The sequence below is a fragment of the Salvia miltiorrhiza genome, chromosome 5 (assembly GCF_028751815.1).
Source record: "Salvia miltiorrhiza cultivar Shanhuang (shh) chromosome 5, IMPLAD_Smil_shh, whole genome shotgun sequence".
Lineage (NCBI taxonomy): Eukaryota > Viridiplantae > Streptophyta > Magnoliopsida > Lamiales > Lamiaceae > Salvia > Salvia miltiorrhiza.
In genome coordinates this window covers 21,856,989-21,876,163 of record NC_080391.1, presented here as the reverse complement: position 1 = coordinate 21,876,163, position 19,175 = coordinate 21,856,989, and the positions used below count along the sequence as shown (strand labels likewise).

At 37.6% G+C, this 19,175-nt stretch overlaps 2 protein-coding genes across 9 annotated transcripts; one reads left to right on the top strand and one right to left on the bottom strand.

The window, feature by feature from the left end:
• The first annotated feature begins 1,380 nt into the window (after positions 1-1,380).
• LOC130986717 (folate transporter 1, chloroplastic) lies at positions 1,381-6,438 on the top strand. 2 transcript variants are annotated; one of them, XM_057910205.1, is made up of 11 exons: positions 1,381-1,583; positions 1,685-1,761; positions 2,895-2,971; positions 3,560-3,650; positions 4,351-4,441; positions 4,810-4,883; positions 5,005-5,115; positions 5,474-5,545; positions 5,652-5,672; positions 5,802-5,869; positions 6,202-6,438. In XM_057910205.1, the coding sequence occupies exons 1-11, from the start codon at positions 1,478-1,480 to the stop codon at positions 6,335-6,337; spliced, it is 924 nt and encodes a 307-aa protein (XP_057766188.1). In that variant the 5' UTR covers positions 1,381-1,477; the 3' UTR covers positions 6,338-6,438. The 2 variants fall into 2 exon arrangements, with proteins under 2 accessions (XP_057766188.1, XP_057766187.1); XM_057910204.1 differs by having other exon boundaries at positions 5,002-5,115.
• A 177-nt stretch (positions 6,439-6,615) lies between these two features.
• Positions 6,616-15,665, bottom strand: LOC130986716 (D-2-hydroxyglutarate dehydrogenase, mitochondrial). Of its 7 annotated transcripts, none has more exons than XM_057910200.1 (16): positions 15,314-15,450; positions 14,659-14,779; positions 14,291-14,532; positions 13,414-13,515; positions 13,102-13,149; positions 12,683-12,753; positions 11,911-12,029; positions 11,287-11,382; positions 11,090-11,199; positions 10,039-10,119; positions 8,674-8,774; positions 7,843-7,951; positions 7,657-7,762; positions 7,495-7,580; positions 7,292-7,417; positions 6,616-6,829 (listed from the first exon to the last, which is right to left on the bottom strand). In XM_057910200.1, exons 3-16 carry the CDS (start codon positions 14,345-14,347, stop codon positions 6,710-6,712), a joined length of 1,332 nt encoding a protein of 443 aa, XP_057766183.1. In that variant the 5' UTR covers positions 14,348-14,532; positions 14,659-14,779; positions 15,314-15,450; the 3' UTR covers positions 6,616-6,709. The 7 variants fall into 7 exon arrangements, with proteins under 7 accessions (XP_057766183.1, XP_057766185.1, XP_057766186.1 ...); XM_057910202.1 differs by having other exon boundaries at positions 13,414-13,483; XM_057910203.1 differs by having other exon boundaries at positions 14,326-14,532.
• Positions 15,666-19,175: the final 3,510 nt, after the last annotated feature.

The following is a 19,175-nucleotide window of genomic DNA, read 5'->3' as shown; positions in this document are numbered from 1 at the left end:
CGCGGCGGCGTGGCTGCCTTTTCCAACCGAGCTGGTCTACTACTCTGGATTCCGTAACCACTTCTCGTCAGAGGCAATCTCCAGAGCTCTCTCCCGCGGCCAGAACAACCCCCTCCTCTGCCCCTCCGGCCTCTACACTGAGCAAATTTCCGGCACCTCCTTCACCTTTCCCCGCAACCAAAATCAGCGCGGGTCATACTCAATATCTGCTATTTTCCATTAATTGTTTTCACATCTCAGAATCAATTGCTTCAAGTTTACTAGCTTGGTGCAAGCAGTTGGTTGTATCGCGTGAAACCGTCTGTCACGCATGAGTTGTTCCGACCTAGAATCCCGAATAAGTTTCGGAGGCCGGCGGAAGTTCTGGTGGCGACTCTTGCTCCTCCTCCTACCCTGACTCAAAACACTAAGACCCCCAAAATCTACAAATCCCTAATTTTCTCTCTCTCTCGCCGTGAACAGCAGCCGCCCTCTCTTCTCATGACGAACAACGAGAATCGCCGCCGCCTTCTCCTCTTCTCTTGGTCGGACAGCAACAGCCTCGTCGTCGTTGCCACTCTCCACCACCTCCATCTCCCTCGCTCTCTCATCGGAACGGGCGGCAGCCTCCGTCACCGCCATCCTTCTTTCCCCACTCAGTCCCGATTGGACTCATGCCTCACAAGCACTTCCAACAAGAATCAAGCGCAACAAGATCAAAGTTGTAAAAACTGAAGTTTTAACAAAATTTTAAGGGTTTTGTTCTTCTTTGTTGCCGCAGAGGAGATGGTGGTCGAGGGGGGGAGTTAGAATAGAGATACAATGAAAAAAAATATTTCTTTTCTTTAACATTCGAGATGCGTTTTTGGCAAGGTGGATTTTTGTTATTTTTTTTTTAATTACGCATGTATGTCAATATGGTGCTTGGTCGGACACGTCAAATACCGATCGCCGGATTATTTTTGTGGGCCATAAATAAGAAAAAAAAAATGAAATGATGAGTATTATTTTGTAAATATATTTAGGGTGTGATATATTTGAAAAAATGATGGGCCATAAACTACTACTCCCTCCGTCCGCCAAGATTATGTCACAATTACTATATCGGGCGTCCGCCAAGATTATGTCACTTTCCTTTTATGGCAATGGTCCCACCATCCTCTTTAATATTTTATCCTTACTAGCACTCTTTATTTACAAAAAAAACCACTCAAAATTCATTCTCAACCACTCATCTCATAAAGTGGTGGGACCCTTTTTCCACTACATCAAAATCATCACCAATTTTATTAAATCCCGTGCCCAAGCAAATTGCCATAATCTTGGCGGACGGAGGGAGTAATATTTATCCTTTTTAATTTGATAGTATAAATTCCTTAATTAATCAGAAAGGAACGACGGTTAGTTTTATTAGTAAGAGAGTGGCGTGGCGGCTGTTTTTGTATAACTGAGAAAGTGTGATGAAAGCGAAGCTGAAACTATAAAGCAGCTGAGATTCATGGCGGCGGACTGGCAGTGGGAGAACGCGGCCGCCGGATCCGCCGCCGGCCTCGCCACTGTCAGCTTTACTCACCCTCTCGACGTCGTCCGCACTCGATTTCAAGGTCTCTATATGCAACAATTTATATGTCATCGTCTTCGTCCACACCTGCAATTGATTAGGTCCGGAATAAACATTGTTTTGATTTTTTATTCATTGAATTAGTGAACGACGGTCGGTTACTGCACCTACCTACCTATAAGAACACTCCTCAAGCTCTATTAACCATTGCTCGCACTGAGGTTTGTTTTGATTTTCCTCCGTTTTGAGATGTATCATCTCTCTTGCTTTTACTTTCTTTTTTTACGAAAAAAAAATGATGTCTTGCCTTCCTTTAATTATTATGAGGTCCTTCTGCGATGAATTTGCTTCTTAAGAAGGAAGAAAGAAAGAGCTAATTTAAATGCTTGTGTTGAACTCTTGATAAAAGGTTTGATTCCAAAGCTTGCATTCCTTTGCCATTGTGTTGAAGGGGCATATAAATGGTGTGAGTTATTTATTTTTATTTTTTTGAAACGTGGTGTGAGTTATTTTTGATTCGCTAAAAATTGCTTTGGATCATTAAAAACAAATGATGATAGAAATATTAAGTTGCATTTATTTGTTTATGAAAATTCATAGAATTAGTATATATGCCATACTTTTTTAATAATATAGTAGTATATTTTTCTCTGATGAACTGTTTAATTCATGTTGTATATTTTCAAAGCTCATACTCAAGTAAGCTTGTGGGTTTTAAAATTATTCAATAAACTACATGTAGCCCAATTTAATTTTCAAAAAAGCAGCTCAACAACATGTGGAATTACACCTTTACAGTGCTTCAACATATATACTTAAAAACAAATGTAGAACGGGTATGGGCTTATGAATTTTGAAACTAGCAGAGTGTTAATGGTTTGTTCTTTAATTACCTAGAGAGACTTAAGTTAGGAGCTGCTTTAAAATCTATGATCTGTCTTTGGGTAGTTATTTATGGTGCATGTGTACTCTAGTTGGCATATTAATCAAATCTTTTTAGTGATGTTTTATTGTAGAGGAAGAATTCATGTTTATCAACATTCCTTTGTTTCTTAAGGCTAAAATGAACTACTTCTAGAGCAACAAACTCATGCGGGTTACCATCAAATTTGGTCTACAACTTTATTTAAAATACCTAAAAGCAACCATGTTTTTCAAAGCCCAGCTACAATTTTTACGACATTGATGCATTTGAAAAGCAACAGGTGTTTTAGTTCAGCCAGAGCAGTTTGAACTAAAGTTTGGTAACCATATTTGCATGATTCATGTGGCTTGTTCCAATTAAAACAGTCATTTCATTCCAAAGATGATATTTTTGTCCATGTTCTAAATATGACATTATATTTTGCTTCAGGGTCTCAGAGGGCTGTATGCTGGCTTTTATCCTGCCGTTCTTGGATCAACAATTTCTTGGGGTTTATATTTCTTCTTGTAAGCCTCAATAACAGAGTCATGTCCAATATGCTTAGTAATCTTGTTGGTTAACTTATTATAGTATTTTGTGCTTAGAGTGTCCGTATACATGAGGAAAACCTGCAGAAGCAACAGACGAAGTTCATTCTCTATCGGTGAAATTGAATCATGAATCTTTGCTATGAGTTTCACTTTCCATGTCTAGACATACATGCTCATTGTGCAAGGGACGTTATTTAATCTTTTTCTAGAGATACCTTGGTCCTTGAGTATAAAATACTTAAGTTCTTGTTCTAATATTTTCTTTGTGAAAATATTTGTCCTTTTAATTTGTCAACTAATTACAATTATATGGAATTATGTCTTCCTTCTAAGGTTGATGAAACCTTTTATCTTGCTGTTTCATATATTTCTGAGCCTCTCTCTTGAATTTCTGCTGGACTATAAAAGAAAATATGACATGCTTATCTGACCGTGCTGCTTATATTTTTCTTCTATTAATTTTAGCGAACAACTTTATCACTAGTTTGGCTGCTGAACATTTGCTATTAAGAAACCGCAACAATTTGTTTGATCAATAACCATGGTTGTCTTATTCCTTTGCAGCTACAGCAAAGCCAAACAGCGTTATTTGAGAAGCAGAGAAGAACTGACCCCTGGTCTTCATCTTGCATCAGCTGCTGAAGCTGGAGCCTTGGTCAGTATTTGATCTTCTTATCCTTAAAAACTGTTTAGGACAGCTATATACGTAAGTATATACTAACTGGAGGAGGTCCCTGAAAGACAATAACTTGTTCTATATTGGTTAGGCTATGCTACTGAAGGTCATGGATAAACTGAAGTTCAGAAAGTAGTTCTATTCAAGATTTTTCAATATTAATTTGACCTCGCGTGGCCAGTGTATAAGAGCTCTGAAACAGTCAAATCAATGTTGCTAACTAGATTAATTTGTTAGTAATGCTGTATGTTTCCATCAGATGATTAGTATTAAACTCTTTTTCATGACGACTTGACGAGATTCATAGACAATAAAAATTCTGGAAGACTCACTCTGATTTCTTTTACTCTCTCTGGCTTTTAAAAACATGTGGCAGTGTGGGTGGCACGGGTTTTGAGAAATGTTAGATAAAAGTGTATTGTGAGTGGAAAATGGGTCCCACTTTATGAAAAGTAGGGATAAAAAGTAAAGGGATTGTGGTGGGGTAGTGTTCAAAAATGGAAAGTGCATGTTTTTGTGAGACGGCCCAAAAAGGCAAAAAGTGCATGTTTTTAAGAGACGGAGGGAGTATTTTGCCATCTTTCCAGTTGTCTCCATTTTTTAAAGTGAGTAAACTGACTGGTTCCTCGCCTTTCCTCAATTTCTTCTCTTGCTAATGTAGTTTTGGTGACTCTTCTAGGTCAGTTGTTGTACGAATCCTATATGGCTGGTGAAGACAAGGTTGCAGCTTCAGACTCCTCAGCAAGCTCGACCATATTCTGGTTTTCATGGTAAGCTCTGATCTTATACTGATATGTATGTTGCACTTTTGGCAAGGCAAGGTCTTGCTTTGTTTGGTTCTGTAGAATGGTAAAATATGGAGACATAGGAGAGGAGAAGAATAGTTTATTATGCCTGATTTGTTTCCAATCACTGGAAAAATGTTGTCTTGTCTATGTTTTAACAATATAAGTTCAAAGATGATTAGACTTCTAAGAATCCTATGTTAGCATTCGTGTGTGTCGAATCATTCCTTTTTTTTGGTGTGTGTGTTTCTCTTACTTGGTCTCAATCTTTTTAATTGTCAAGGATCTTCAGTTTTCGATGTTGATTGTTGTCTCTAGGTAAACATTTAACTTCTCCATCTATTGAATTTCAGATGCTTTAAGAACCATACTGAGAGAAGAGGGATGGAAAGCTCTCTACAAAGGGCTCATTCCTGGTCTTTTTCTGGTTAGGCCTTTTTTTTCTTTCTATTGTCAATATGTTTTGTTGTTTTTAGGCGTTTATCTTTTTAAATCTCGATGAACAAGTTAGGCCTAAATAACTTACTGATTTTGGTGCTGTTCAGCAGATTACGCATGGTGCTATTCAGTTTACAGCATATGAGGAACTTCGGAAAATGGTTATCAGTTTCAGGACTACAGAAAGTGAACAGAGTCTTAACGCTGCTGTTAATTCATTGGTGAGTTTCTGAATCAGTGACACTTCGTTATCTCGGGAGATTATTCTGTATTAACTGCAGACAGGCAGGCATTTATAGGTTGTGCTTCTTTTCCCAAGCTATGTGTATGTTCTTTGCCTTTGTATATTATGTTATTCATCAGAAGCAACATTTGTCATCATGGAGTATTATACATTACCTCTTTCCTTTAGGGAATAATGTATAGTCTTATAATGTTGCAAAATTTATGCATTCTTTTGACAAGTGCATTGATTACACCTCTTTCTTTTGTTACCTTGAAGCAATAAGAAGCTAGAAAGGTTAATTTTGACTTGAAATTGGTTTATAAGATTTGAATTTTCTGGCATTGTGGTTACAGGACTCAATTGATTATGCCATATTAGGTGCTTCTTCAAAGTTGGCAGCCATTAGTTTGACCTATCCATTTCAGGTAGGCAGCCTTTTGAAGAGATTCATAATATGTAGTAACCCTTTCATACTCGTTATCAGATGATACTTCTTTCTTGTTTTGCTGAATGTTGTCTTATGTTGAACAGGTTATTCGAGCTAGATTACAGGTAAAAGTAACTTCCGATTTGTAATTTGTCATGACTTCTTCAAACTGCTTTAAGAGGGGAAGAACACAACTAGACCATATCTTAAATTTTCATCTGTTTGCAACTGAAACCAATGTTCTTTCCCTGCAGCAACGCCCGACTATTAAGGGCATCCCGAGATACATAGATAGCTTGCATGTTGTCAAAGAAACTATAAGGTAAGACGAACTCTACTGTTCAATGCGTTTCGTCTCGTGATTCCGTTTGAATGCTTCCTCTTATTATGACCACCTTTTCTAAAAGCTCAAGATTGTAGAGAGGAGTATCGTTTTTGCATGTAGGCTAGTTAGTTTTATCAAAGCATTGCTGCATGTGCGAACATTTTTATGAACAAGTTGGTGAAATTCAAACATAGGACCTTTCGATTAGTCTGACTATAATGCCATGTTTGTGATCACCCCATCTAAAAGTTTAAACTCTAGTCTAATATCTTCAATGCTCGATCGCTCCATGGCACCCTTATGAGCTTTTCATCCTCTGTGACACGCAGATTTGAGGGTTTCCGAGGTTTCTACAAGGGCATAACTGCAAATGTGCTGAAAAATGCTCCCGCTGCCTCAGTTACGTTTATCGTGTATGAAAATGTGCTGAATATGTTGAAACTTGCTAGGGGGAAAGATATCTGATTTTGTCATTTATTCATTCTTTGTTAACTGAGGCTACTATGTGTTTATGCATTTTGAATGACGAGAAATTCATATATTGATTATAGTTTCATTGTTTTCAACTCTTCAATCTTTATACACGTGCATTTGTATTCTGTGTTACCTTTTAGCTCTTATTTTTTATTGTTTACTTTATTTTTATTTTTTTGAGAAACCTCTTAAGTTTTATTGTTGCCCATTTACAAAAGCTTTGGAAGTCCCAAGTTTCCAAATAATATGATGTGAAAAAGACAGTAACAAAAATAAAAGGACAATGAAATTAAGATTGATTTGCGAAATTCTTTAAAGTGGTTTACAATTAATCTATTATACAATTTGGAATTCGAATTTGAATCAATCCTTGTTTGGTTGGTGGCGTCCACTCTGCGATAATACCGAAGTTGGAAGAACTTTATACGGGTTAAGTATTCCATTAGGATCTAGAACTTTCTTGATGGCCGCCATTACTTGCACCTGCATGCCCAAAAGTTCAATTCAAATAAGTATCAAACATCTTAATTATTGCATGGGAAACCAGACAATCACAGAATTTGCATTGAAAACAAGGATAAAATGGGAGGTTTGGCATCATTTCTCTACACAACTTTGAACTATGACACTTATCATAGGAAACTTATTCAGGAGTAGATTTTATTTTGTTTTCAGACCCTACTCCATCTTCAATGAATGCACAACGTATAACATAACTGTCAAGAAAGAGCAGATCCAACAATCTATGAATTTTTCAGGAAAGACAGCATAATTTCTTCGTTGAGGGAGTTCCGAAAGAGGTCAAGGCATGTTAGTCCATAGATGGCCATGGAGTCTAGGCTAGAGTGCTGACAGCTAGAAGAGGGGTTTTGAAGATTTGAAGAAGCAACAAACAGTGAAAATGACCTTTCATTATTGACACGTGAAAAATGAGATTAGACTTACAGTTTCAGCTGACTTGCTGTAATGAATTTTACTTGCTTTCATCAGTCCAATGCCATGCTCAGCACTGATGCTTCCCCGTTGCTTAGATGTCCACTCATATACAAAAGGTTCGATCTTAGCTAATATCTGGAATGAATGCAAATCCTTTTAGAAACAGCTCAGAATTAGAGAATCTACAGACGGAAAAGGAATGCAGCTGTTACACTGTCGTCATATTGTTGGGTTGAAATGTTAAGATGTAGATTGCCATCTCCCAGGTGACCATACGCCACGACATTTGATGTAGTACCTAGAATTTTTATATTAAGGATTAAGTTGAGCTCAGAGAAGCAAAAATTTGAGTGAGATTATAGTTTATTATCTACCAAGACGTCCACGCATTTCCTCTACAAGATCGTACATCTTTTCTGGGGGCAAAGACAAGTCATACTTATAAGTAGCCCCTTCTTTCAACAGAGCTTCAGGTACTCCCTGTAAATATCAAAATGTAAATCATCCGAGCATTTTAAAGTTACGCTATTTAAAACGCTGACAGAAGTCTAAATTATTACCTCACGTATACGCCAGAATGATGATGCTTGATTTATATCTTGTGCTACAACTCCATCAGTTAACAATTCACTTTCTATAGCCTGAACAAGGAATGCTTCAAGCTTCTCCCTAGTGATATTGGTGCAAATAACAGGGATTCAAGAAAGAGCAGTTCATCAGCGACAACTAAGTACTTGTATCTAAAAATTAGTATAACCTATAGCATCTTTAATTCAGTAGTTCATGGGTGGTAGCATTATGAATACAGACAGTTGATAAACCAAAATAAGGTGCGGAAAAATTGGTGATGTCTAGTCACAATGGTGAGACCAAAACAACTCTAGCAAGTCTAGTTCTTAGTGATGATCTTCTGACAGCATGACAAAGAGAAACTTCGAGATCATCAATTGTTACTACTAAGTGAGTATCAAACAAATTGTAAATTGTGTTTGGTCAAAATCAGAGAGAGAAATAGGGAGAAACCATCACATAGAAGGTACAATCCGTTTTCCATGAATGAATCATGTACTCCTTCCGTCCACGATATTGTTTCCATTTTTGCCATTTTGGTCCGTCTACAATATCATTTTCACTTTCATTTATAGCAGTATGGTCCACAAACTCCACTCACAACAATACCCACTATTATCAACTACTATCCGTCACTTTCTTAAAACTCGTGCCGTCCACAAAGTGGAAACGATATCGTAGACGGAGGGTATGTGCTAATTCTGGTATATTTTTCCCATTAGTTCAATATCACGGGCACAGATCCAAAAAAGTACAAAAGTCAATTCAAATCCTTAGGATGATGGAAGATTATTATTAAAAGCAAGAAGAAAAGGAGTTACTTGTCATGAGATTCCATGCTGCCAGTAGTCTCAATCAGAACATAGAAGTTGTGCTTAGAAGAAGGCAAAGGATCACGAAGACCATCTATATGTTTCAAAACCTGTCAAACAAAACCCAAAGCTAGAAGTTATACATGATTGCGAACTATACAAAAGATATTTCCACTGCAATCGTAAATCTTTCTTAGAGCAGAAGTTTGTGGTATTATTATCAAAATATAGACTTAGAGGGTGTTTGGCTAAGCTTATTTTAAAGAGCTTATAAGGTGTAGTTTCTCAAGAGCTTATAAGTTGTCAAAGTATTTGAATAATTGAGTTTATAAGCTAGAGAGAGAATTTTGTTGTAGAGAGAGGAGAAAATCTTTCTCAGAGAGAGAAAATCGAGAGATGAACTTGAAAGGGTATCTGATGGAAATAACAAACCATAGTTGAATAATATTAGAATGATGCATATAAGATTATGAAAAAATAAGTTGGGGTAAAGGAATTGGGAGAGTTTATAAGCTCTTGGAGCTTATTTTTACAACATATAAGTTGTTTAGGGGCTTATGTTGCCAAACAATTTATAAGTTGTTTTAAAGTGCAGCCAAATACCCTCTTAGTCAAGGCATTCCAGTAATACTTTAGAAAAGAAACTAGATATTCATCCACATGTGTAGGGTATGTATAGATAATGTCTCTCCATATATGATTGAAGCACATGATCTTGCTCATGTTCCACAAATATTTTCCGGTAGCTCTTTTACAGTATCCTTTTAGGCCTTCACCTTGCCTCTTTTAATTGAGTTAATAAACATTTGTCCTCTAATTCTACATGTTGTAATGAAGTATATAAGGGTTTCCTTATTCATAGGATACACGCATTAACAAGGTATCATTAACTATTGAATTTGTCATTTTCTACTAGATTTTTTAAGCTTTAGAAAGATTATGAGAAACATGCATAACCTATAAATCTGATTTACTGTTATTCTATATGTTTTTAAACAGGTCAAAACTTGCAACACATATAATTCCTTTTTTTCCTTGGTCTTGGGAATACAGCATGAATGTAGTATCACAAAGAGAAGTACCAATCAAATTCCTTTGCATAGAACCATTCTTGAAAAGTAACATGAATAATCAAAAAATAATGTAGCGATCTCAAATAGTGATCCTTCATCCCTCTCCCCAAGTAAGGTCTACATCAAATATATGCAATGATTGGCCAGCTCGAATATAACTAGCAATATATAGAAGGGAAATTTGCCACATATATCATGAAAAGCTAATGTGGCGATTGCAAGTAGAGTATGATAATGTATAATTTGACACAGGATTCACATAACTAGTTAGGAGTGTTAGTTTCATCTAACGAAACTTTACCAGATCCATAGCATTGATATCCAAAAACTCGAATGCAGAAAGAATTTCTCCAAGCTTCCTCTTAGCTTCCAACAAGATTTTCTACAAGGATCAGAGAGTCATGTAAGATAGGTTCTCATCATCACTCTTCACTGTACCACGGTAGATTGGAGGCAAAATATATAATAACCATTTTGGATAGCAAAATAAAAATAGTAGCCATAACTTTAAGAATATAAAAATTCTACAATTCTTACTAAAATGCCCGAATAATTTCAAAATTCATAAATTATTTCAATATTGATTAAAAGGATAAAAGCAGATAATTAATGATTTTATGACAAATAGTAAAAAACCTAATCAACCTCAATTTCCAATTCTTTCATTCTTGTCTGCGCACAAGCCCCGTCACCATATCACTGCCGCATCTCCGCCGCGGGCGCTGTTTCACCGTCACCTCTCCGCCGGAGCACGCACCATCGTGGTTTTCTGGTGACGATGGTGTGTTCTCCGACAGAGAGGTTATGGAGAAATGACACAGGGCACGGAGATACGGCAGTGATATGGCGGCAGGGCTTGTGCGCTTACGGGAATGAAATAATTGGAAATTGAGGTTGATTAGGTTTTATACTATTTGTTATAAAATTATTTATTATCTACTTTTTCCTTTTTATTAGTAATATTGAAATAATTATGAATTTTTTAAAATTTTAGGGACATTTTGGTAAGGATTTATATATTCTTAAAGTTGTGGCTACTATTTATATTTTCCTATCTAAAATGGTTAGTAAATTTTTTGCCTCAAGAAAAAATGAGACTATAACATAGAAGCATCCAAACAGGATGAACAGAAAAATAGACATTAGTTTTCATTATCCTTTCACATCTATTTAGGGTTCTGGGTTTGAGTCCTCCGTCGCGTGGTCTTTAAAATTTCTTTATTTACTTATGTAATTTATCAAAAAAAAAAAAAAAGAATGTAGGAATTCGAAACTACTTTTATTTGAAAAACTGAAGTTTCAACATTTTCAAGTAAACACATGTGGAGGATTTGTATGGATTCAAGCTTTACCTGACAGCTGAGATAATCTTCACAAGCAAGAAAAGCTAGATTTACTGAAGACAACTTCGGAGGGGTAAGTATGGAAACCTTTGTTACGATTCCTAAAGACCCCTCACTCCCTACAAGCATCAACAAATAACTATAGTTCAGCAAAGATCATTTGCCAGATCTTGATATTATGGTAAATCCAACAAGATATTCTTCACCTATAAACAAATGCTTCAAGTCATATCCTGTGTTGTCTTTGCGTAAAGTACCAAGCATATCAAGCACAGTACCATTAGCTAAAACAACTTCAAGACCTGACATGTCAACCCATATAAGGTATGCTCAAGAAAAAGAAGAAAACAGGGACTGATTAACAGACAACAAAATAGTAGAATCCACACATACGACATAGAAAGAACTATGCACTTCCATTTGTGAACACCCCTAGTAAGAGGTATAGATACATCAAACATTCTGGAAAAGAACTTCTCAAAATCATTTATTATGTTGAAAAACCTTCACAATTTTTCTCATCCTACAGCAATTTCTCATGAGTCATGAATAAAGTGGTTGTTTTCTGGTGAAGATAAAGCCAACCCTAAAATAACAGATAATAGCAAGGCCAAATATAGTTAAACTAGACGTCCTCAAAATGAACTTGAGCATAACACCATCAGCAAGGCTTCCAAATCTGTAACAATTCTTTGAAATACATTTTTCTCTCAATTGAATTGCTTGATCTACGTAGATGTCACTCAAAGTCATTTCCACAGGATTGAGGTTCATTGTTGTGGTTGTTTGTATGCAAGAGATGGAAAAAGAAAACAAAGAAGACAACTCACCAAGAACACTTCCATGAAGTGAACCATACCGGAGAAGGCGCAAGCCCCCAGCATTAGTTGAAACATTTCCACCAATTTGGCAGCTTCCTTTAGCACCCAAATCCAGTGGCATAATATATCTGAAGAAAAAAACAATTGCAGGAATAAAGATGAAGGAAAATTCATGAAACAAGCTTCACAAAGTTCAAATGGTAATTAGGAATTACAAGTGGAAACCCCTGCTCAATCCCCCAAAAGAGAGAGGTGAGGAGGAGACAATGAACAAATTAAAGATTAACTGAACATATGTTAGTGATAGCATTCACCCCTGGGAGCAATACACTAGAAATACTCCCACTTTTGGAAATAAAAGTTCCTTTCCATAAGTCCTGTCTCACTCTCAATACAGATGGGAGTTGATGAGTTCACATGTTGAATTTTAATGTACAAGAGCTGAAATCTCTAGCTTCTTACACTTCAGTACCTAAATTGTTTTTTTGTCACAATTTCCAAACTAAATTATACAAATCCGCACCATCCAATCTTTAAGCTGTCAGCGGCAACTTTCTACATAAAAGCTGTAACTTTCTTGATGGGTGTTTTCAACTTTGCATTATTTCATGGTGTGCATGGAAAATGTAATTCACTGTAATTACTATATTCCTTAATGGAGCACCAAAATTACTTAGAACTTCAAAGTTGTATTACCGCTGAAGGAATTGGAATTCTTCATGATGTTATACAAGGTGCCTGTCCTTAAGACATGAATGAAATAAATTGAATAATACATTACCCTTCATTATCGAGAAACGAAATCAAGTTTTCCAGAATGCATCCAGCTTCACATACCAGTATGCCGCTAACCTATTTACAACTGAAAAGGAGTCAGCAATGCAAGTGCTAGCATTAATATCAGAGTTAATCTAGAATATCAATGCTTCTGGTTGTAGTCTTCCTTTTTCTTACTTTTTTCCCCATCTGGAAACTTACTCCTGGAAGATAAGATAAAAATTCTGAATATCCCAAGCACAATTATTTAGAGATAGAGTGGCTAAAAGTACAACAAATATATATTAACAGAAGAGAGGATAGCTATAGATCCTGCAAATCCAATGGACCTTGCAGTAAAAAGGTCTCACATATAATATTAGAAAGGCTGCCCTGGTAACCAATGCAAATATATGGATGTTGTTTGCAATGATAAAGTGTTACCTTGTCAAAAGAAAGGATATTATTCATGGAGCCAATGTTGATGATCACCTGAAAGGAGATAGATATAAAGGGAGGGAGGGTTATACAAAATAGTCAAAGATGAGGGAACCATAAAAAAAATCTACTTTTAAATTTCATGGAGAAAACACATTTTCTCATCTCCACTAGGTATCATCAGTGAGAATTAATTGGAAAATGTGTCCTTCCCACATTGAACTGTCCATAAGGTGTAAGTGGACATGAATCTCAATAACGAGCTTGAGCATAACTGAGGGGTAGCTTGAATCAGGAAAGAAAGAACTATGGTAATACCTCATCATGCACAGGAATACTTCCTCCCACAAGACCTGTATTTCCACCTTGGGGTACAACAGCTAAGCATCTGGAATTACAGTAATCAAGAATCTGAGAAACCTATACAGGGGAGGAAGATCAACAGTTATAGCAGTAAAGAAACAAAAGTCAAACTTTGCCTACTAATCAGAAAACAAAGAGGAGAAACCAGAGTGCACAGAAGGCACCATTGTACATCTAAAAATTGTTTTTGCTACAGAAAGAAAGTAAAGCTCACACTAAAATATTTTGATCATTAAAAAACAAATTTTCTTTCTTTTCCATAAAAGGACACATAAGTGTCTGACTCAGTGGTGCAGATAAAGATCCTCTGACTAACATATACAAATTCTCTCTAGTTTCAGCATAAACTATATTTAGCAGCGATCAGTACTAAGAACAAAAGAATGCAGCCAAGTCTAACACCTTGGTGCCTGAGGTTTTTAGACTGCTGCCAAGTGCCGTGTGTTACAAACACAAGAAAATGCTGATCACAGTGTTTGGTGGTAATTATCTCAGAATAGTCTTCTCTGAGTTGAACTCAATCTTATCTCAATTATACAATGGGAAAACTCCTTTAGTTCTACTGATTCTACACTTGGTTTATCTCTAAGGTGTATAGACTACTCCATATATGTACGTGAGAGGAGACTCCAGACTAAAATTAATCAAGAAATGAAGAAGGAAGAAAGCAAGTAAAATAATGTTGAACATGAAATTTTAAAAATGTATTAAGCAACAAAATAACCACAAAGAGCCAAGGTTTTGAATATGCAAAATAATCATTACTTTTTTTATATATAAAAATCACTAAAATGAAGGATGTTAAGTTTGGTAGTCGAAAGAAGACATTAACCTCCTGGGTGCTTCGAGGTTGTAACATAAGCTTACTTGAGCCTTTGTACTTCCGCATCCAATCTGTGTTTGCATCATCCAGCTTTTCCTCGTCCTGGACCACACCTCTCCCACCCAATACTTTTTTGAAATAGCTTATATCATCTGAATTTATTGTAGCAAAAGACTTGTTTCTCTCTGGTATTAAGGCAGTGGAAGCAAGATTTCTATGATGTGTTCCGATGCCATTGTTCTGAAATTTACCTAAGCAATGTAGAATACCAACACCAGAACCTCTTAAAAAGCAAAAATTTTTCGACATAATTTTTCTGTGAAAGTAATCATCTTGCATGAACTGCTCATAAATCCGAAGAGATGTGTAATTACGACCTGTCACCAAAGACGATGCAAATCAGCGATGATACAAAATAAATCAGAACAATTTTCTTCTCTTTTTTTCCTTCAAAATTCACTGCTTATAATGAGACCAACTCCCGATTTGCTTAACATACTGCACATGAAGTCCAACTGATTAACCAATTATTAGACTACAGAAAATCACCTAAGGCAATTTGCCTATACTATTAAAAAGGGGGGAAAATGAAAATAAATAACAAACCGAATTCATTATCCTCGTGTTTCCAGTCAGTCCAAGTCATTTTCAGTTAATAGCACTTCTTCAATGATTTCAACCAGCACATCAAATATATAAGTAATCTAACACTAAAGACATGCATTGCGTGTGTCAACAACGGTATGAAACTGAAGCTGACATCGCATGCAGCCATCTGGATACAATGTTTTCAACTTCCCTTAAAAAAGAGTCGCTTCCTCAAAGCATTTTTAAATAAAAAAACAAAATTTGATTACAATTTTTCATCATCACACGACGTCGCAACTGGAGTAACAGAACAACCAAATAAACTTCCTAAAATCTCGTGAAAACCGAAAGGTCCTCTGCTAATTCTATAATTTGCACTGTATTTCACAAATTACGTACAATTACATCAATATGAACAGAATCTGACGATTAAACCACAGGTACCTGAGCTCGAAGGGCGGATTGAACCGAAAGCCTTAAGGTTGAAGCGACGATCGAAGAGGTTTCTGGATGAATGTCTGAGTAGACGAGTCGCTGCTGTCAAATACTTCATTGATTCATCAAAATTGCGCCGTCGCGATATGAAATGCGATAATGATGATCGATTATGAGTAGGAATCCCACGGATTACGCAATGTGTCTGAACGAGTAAAGTTCTGTTTGATTATTACAGAAATGATGAGAGTATAGCGAGGTGTTTAGATAAGCTTGTTTCAGCTATACCAATTCAATTGACCTACGCAAGAAGAATCATTGAGTAATTGAAAAAATACTACTCCAATTATGCAATGCGTTTCGTTAAAAAAAAAAAAAAAATTATGCAATGCGTTTATCTTTCAAATAAGGGTTAATTACGTCAAAAAGCCATGAACTATACCCCAATTTCCAAATTTTTCATAAACTTTTTTTTTTCAGGAATTCGAATTTAAGAGGTTGAACAATTTTTTCACGCTTTTTTCTCTGGTAAAGCTCCGGGCTGACTTGTCGCCTACATTATAATATCAAGCTGACATGACACTTATTTGAATAGAAAAATTGACACTTGGAAAAAAAATGACAAAAAAAAAAGCAAAAAAAGAAAACAAAAAACCATTCTCTTCCCCCTCCTCCGGCAAACTCCACCGCCGCCTCTCTCTCCACCGTCCACCGCCTCCTCCCTTTCGCTCCACCGCCCACCGCCTTCCCCCACCACCCCGCAGATCTGTCTTCCCCTCTCTCTCTCTCGCGCGTTTTCTGCCCATCAGAATAGCGCCGCTGCCTCTAACTTCACTGCCGCCTTTCTCTCCACCGCATTCCCCCACCACCATCACCAGATCTGCCGCCCCCTCTCTCTCCACCGCCCACCGCCTTTGATATCTTTAATCAAAGAAGAGGCTGCTTAGAGTGAGCCTTACTCCAGGATAGAGAGAACAGAGAGAGGAAGGGATAATTTCATTCAACTGATCATCCAATCCTGATACAAAGGTACTGCTAAATAGCAAAAGAAGAGGCATAATGCCGTTACTACTGCCGCTCTCTCAGCTATCTCTAACCGTAAGGAAAAGGACAGGAGAGGGGACCATTTGAGGGAAAGCAAAAGAAAGCAACAGATAAACCCTAGCTAATACATCTTGTAATCTTGGAAGTGGCTGGGTAGAGCTCTCGTGCGCTGGGGCTTGCTGTCTTCATTTGGGCCTTCATAGTTTGGGCTGATGTATCCACTGACTCGATTCCTTCAGAGGTCTCAACTGTAACATTCCTCATTCCTTCAAAATCAACCTTGTCCTCAAGGTTGAAGGTAGGAAACTGGCGATGCACGTCCTCCCTGACTTCCCAACAGGAGTTCTCTGGAGGCTCACCTTGCCACTGAACCAGGACCTGGCGCTGTGGTCCAGCAGAGGTCAGGATTTGGCGCTCACCACATATTGCTAGAGGCTTCGGAACAGGGTGAGAGTCAAAGGATTCGTCAAGCAGAGTGCAAATTGGAGTAGAGCCTGAATCGATAAAACGTCGGAGCTTGGAGATATGGAAAACAGGGTGGATGCGGCTGGATGAAGGGAGCTCCAAACGATAAGCCACCGACCCAATTCTCTCGATGACAGTGAATGGGCCATAATAACGCTGGGCTAGCTTGGGTGGTTGACGGCCTCGAACGGATGTTTGGCGATATGGCTGCAAACGCACGAGTACTTTATCTCCCACCTGAAATTCCAGATCACGGCGATGGCGATTCGCTTGCTGCTTCATACGTAGTTGGGCGCGGTGGAGGTTTTCTTTCAGTTGAATGAGTAACTGATCTCTCTGCTGTAGCAACTCATCTAAAGCTTGAATTTTGGTCATGCCGGGGGAGTAACGAGGAATCATTTGGGGCTGACGTCCATATAGAGCCTCGAACGGCGTCATCCGGATGCTGTGGCAGTAAGAGGTGTTGAGAGAATACTCCGCCCACCCCAAGTGTGCAGCCCAAGTGGTCGGCTGAGCCAAAGTGAAGGATCGAAGGTATTGCTCAATGGTGCGATTAGTAACCTCGGTTTGCCCGTCGGTCTGCGGATGAAACGCGGTACTGTGTTTGAGAGTAGTGCCGCTCATCTTGAATAGTTGTTGCCAGAAAGCACTAAGGAAGATAGGGTCTCTATCGGACGTGATAGAATTAGGAAACCCATGTAGCTTCACCACCATCTCCAAAAATAGGGCAGCCGTTTTTGCAGCTGTAAATGCAGTTGGAAGCAAGCCGAAGTGAGCGAATTTTGTGAGACGATCAACCACCACGAGTATCACAGTGCAGCCACGACTCATTGGCAATCCTGTGATAAAATCCATGGTAATGTCCTCCCAGACTTGGTTTGGGACCGGGAGGGGAGACATGGCCACGGTTCGGTTCTGAACCGCCGGTTCCGGTTCCGAACCGCCTTTATTTTTTATTTTTTTTAAATTGTATTCAAATTAAATATGCTTTAATTAAATAAAATAAAGGTTGTAATTCTTACAAATATAAAATAATTAACTTATATATATTCTTACAAAGAATATATTCTTAACTTATTTAATTAACTTATATTGTTATGTAATTAAGTTATATATTCTTACAAAGAATATATTCTTAGAAATATATATTCTTACAAATATTCTATCTAATATATTTAACTTAAAAATTGCAATTGCAAATTTGCAATTTATTCTAACAAAATATATATTCTTACAAATATTCTATCAAATATATTTAACTAGGAGTACAAATATATTCTTACAAATATTCTATCAAATATATTCTTACAAATTTGCAATTGCAATTTTTAAGTTAAATATATTTGATAGAATATTTGTAAGAATATATATTTCTAAGAATATATTCTTAGAAATATTGCATAATTACTTTATTTGAATCAACTACTTATAAATTACAATTCTTACAAATATAATTTAAGTTACACATAACAACTCTTATTAGTATAATTTACAAATTACAACTTTTGGATGCTAAAATAAAATTACAACTCTTAATTTACAACTTGTAATTTGGGGGAAAAAAGAAATAAAGGAAATAGGACTTGAGCTTAATTATAACATTTAAGTTATAATTAAGTTGCCTACGTATCCCGAAGGAATCAAAGTCCACGTAGTTCTCTTACCTTCGTCTTACCTTTGGTGACACCGCATAATCATGAAGTCTTCTACATGTCGAAGTCGAAGTCATCGTCAAAGTCTTCGCCTTCGGTGCATTGAGATGACTCGCTCGCATCGTCAATTCACGGTTCTGGCGGTTCTGGCGGTTCCGGGCCGGTTCCACGGTTCCGGTTCCGGTTTGGAACCGGGAACCGGCGGTTCCAGAAAATGGAACCGTAACCGAACCGGTTTGAGCCGGTTTCGATTCCGGTTCGGAACCGTCTCTAACGGTTCCGGTTCCGGAACCGCCGGTTTTGGTCCGGTTCCCGGTTCCGGTTTTTTTGGCCACCTCTACGGGAGGGGTTGGAGTAGTCCAGCCGGGGGTAGTGTAGAGTACTTCGTTTGTTGGCATATTAAGCAGGAGGCCACAAATTCTTTCACCGCTGAGTGCATACGGGGCCAGTAAAACGAAGATGCCAACCGCACTAAGGTCCGCTTGACACCACCATGACCGGCCATCGGGGTGGCGTGGGCTTCAAAGAGAAGGCGGGGGATGAGTACCGAGGTGCAGCTAATATAGAATAGTCGGAACCAAGCTCTCCACCAAGGAACTTACGGTTAAGTTCACAAAGATCCGCATTCCGTGAGTTCTCTTGCTGAAGGGTTACCAATATTTCTGGTATTGGTGAACTCTGTATGGACAAAGAGTAGCTAGCCAATTCTC

Excerpts from the sequence above, each read along its gene's own strand:
- LOC130986717 (XM_057910204.1), top strand. The coding sequence starts at position 1,478 with ATGGCGGCGGACTGGCAGTGGGAGAACGCGGCCGCCGGATCCGCCGCC. Across the intron at positions 1,762-2,894 it reads TAACCATTGCTCGCACTGAG|GGTCTCAGAGGGCTGTATGC; the intron begins GTTTGTTTTGAT and ends ATTTTGCTTCAG. Across the intron at positions 5,116-5,473 it reads ACGCTGCTGTTAATTCATTG|GACTCAATTGATTATGCCAT; the intron begins GTGAGTTTCTGA and ends TTGTGGTTACAG.
- LOC130986716 (XM_057910196.1), bottom strand. The coding sequence starts at position 15,422 with ATGAAGTATTTGACAGCAGCGACTCGTCTACTCAGACATTCATCCAGA. Across the intron at positions 12,754-13,101 it reads ATATCCTTTCTTTTGACAAG|GTTAGCGGCATACTGGTATG; the intron begins GTAACACTTTAT and ends AGTTGTAAATAG. Across the intron at positions 7,763-7,842 it reads CATTCTGGCGTATACGTGAG|GGAGTACCTGAAGCTCTGTT; the intron begins GTAATAATTTAG and ends TGATATTTACAG.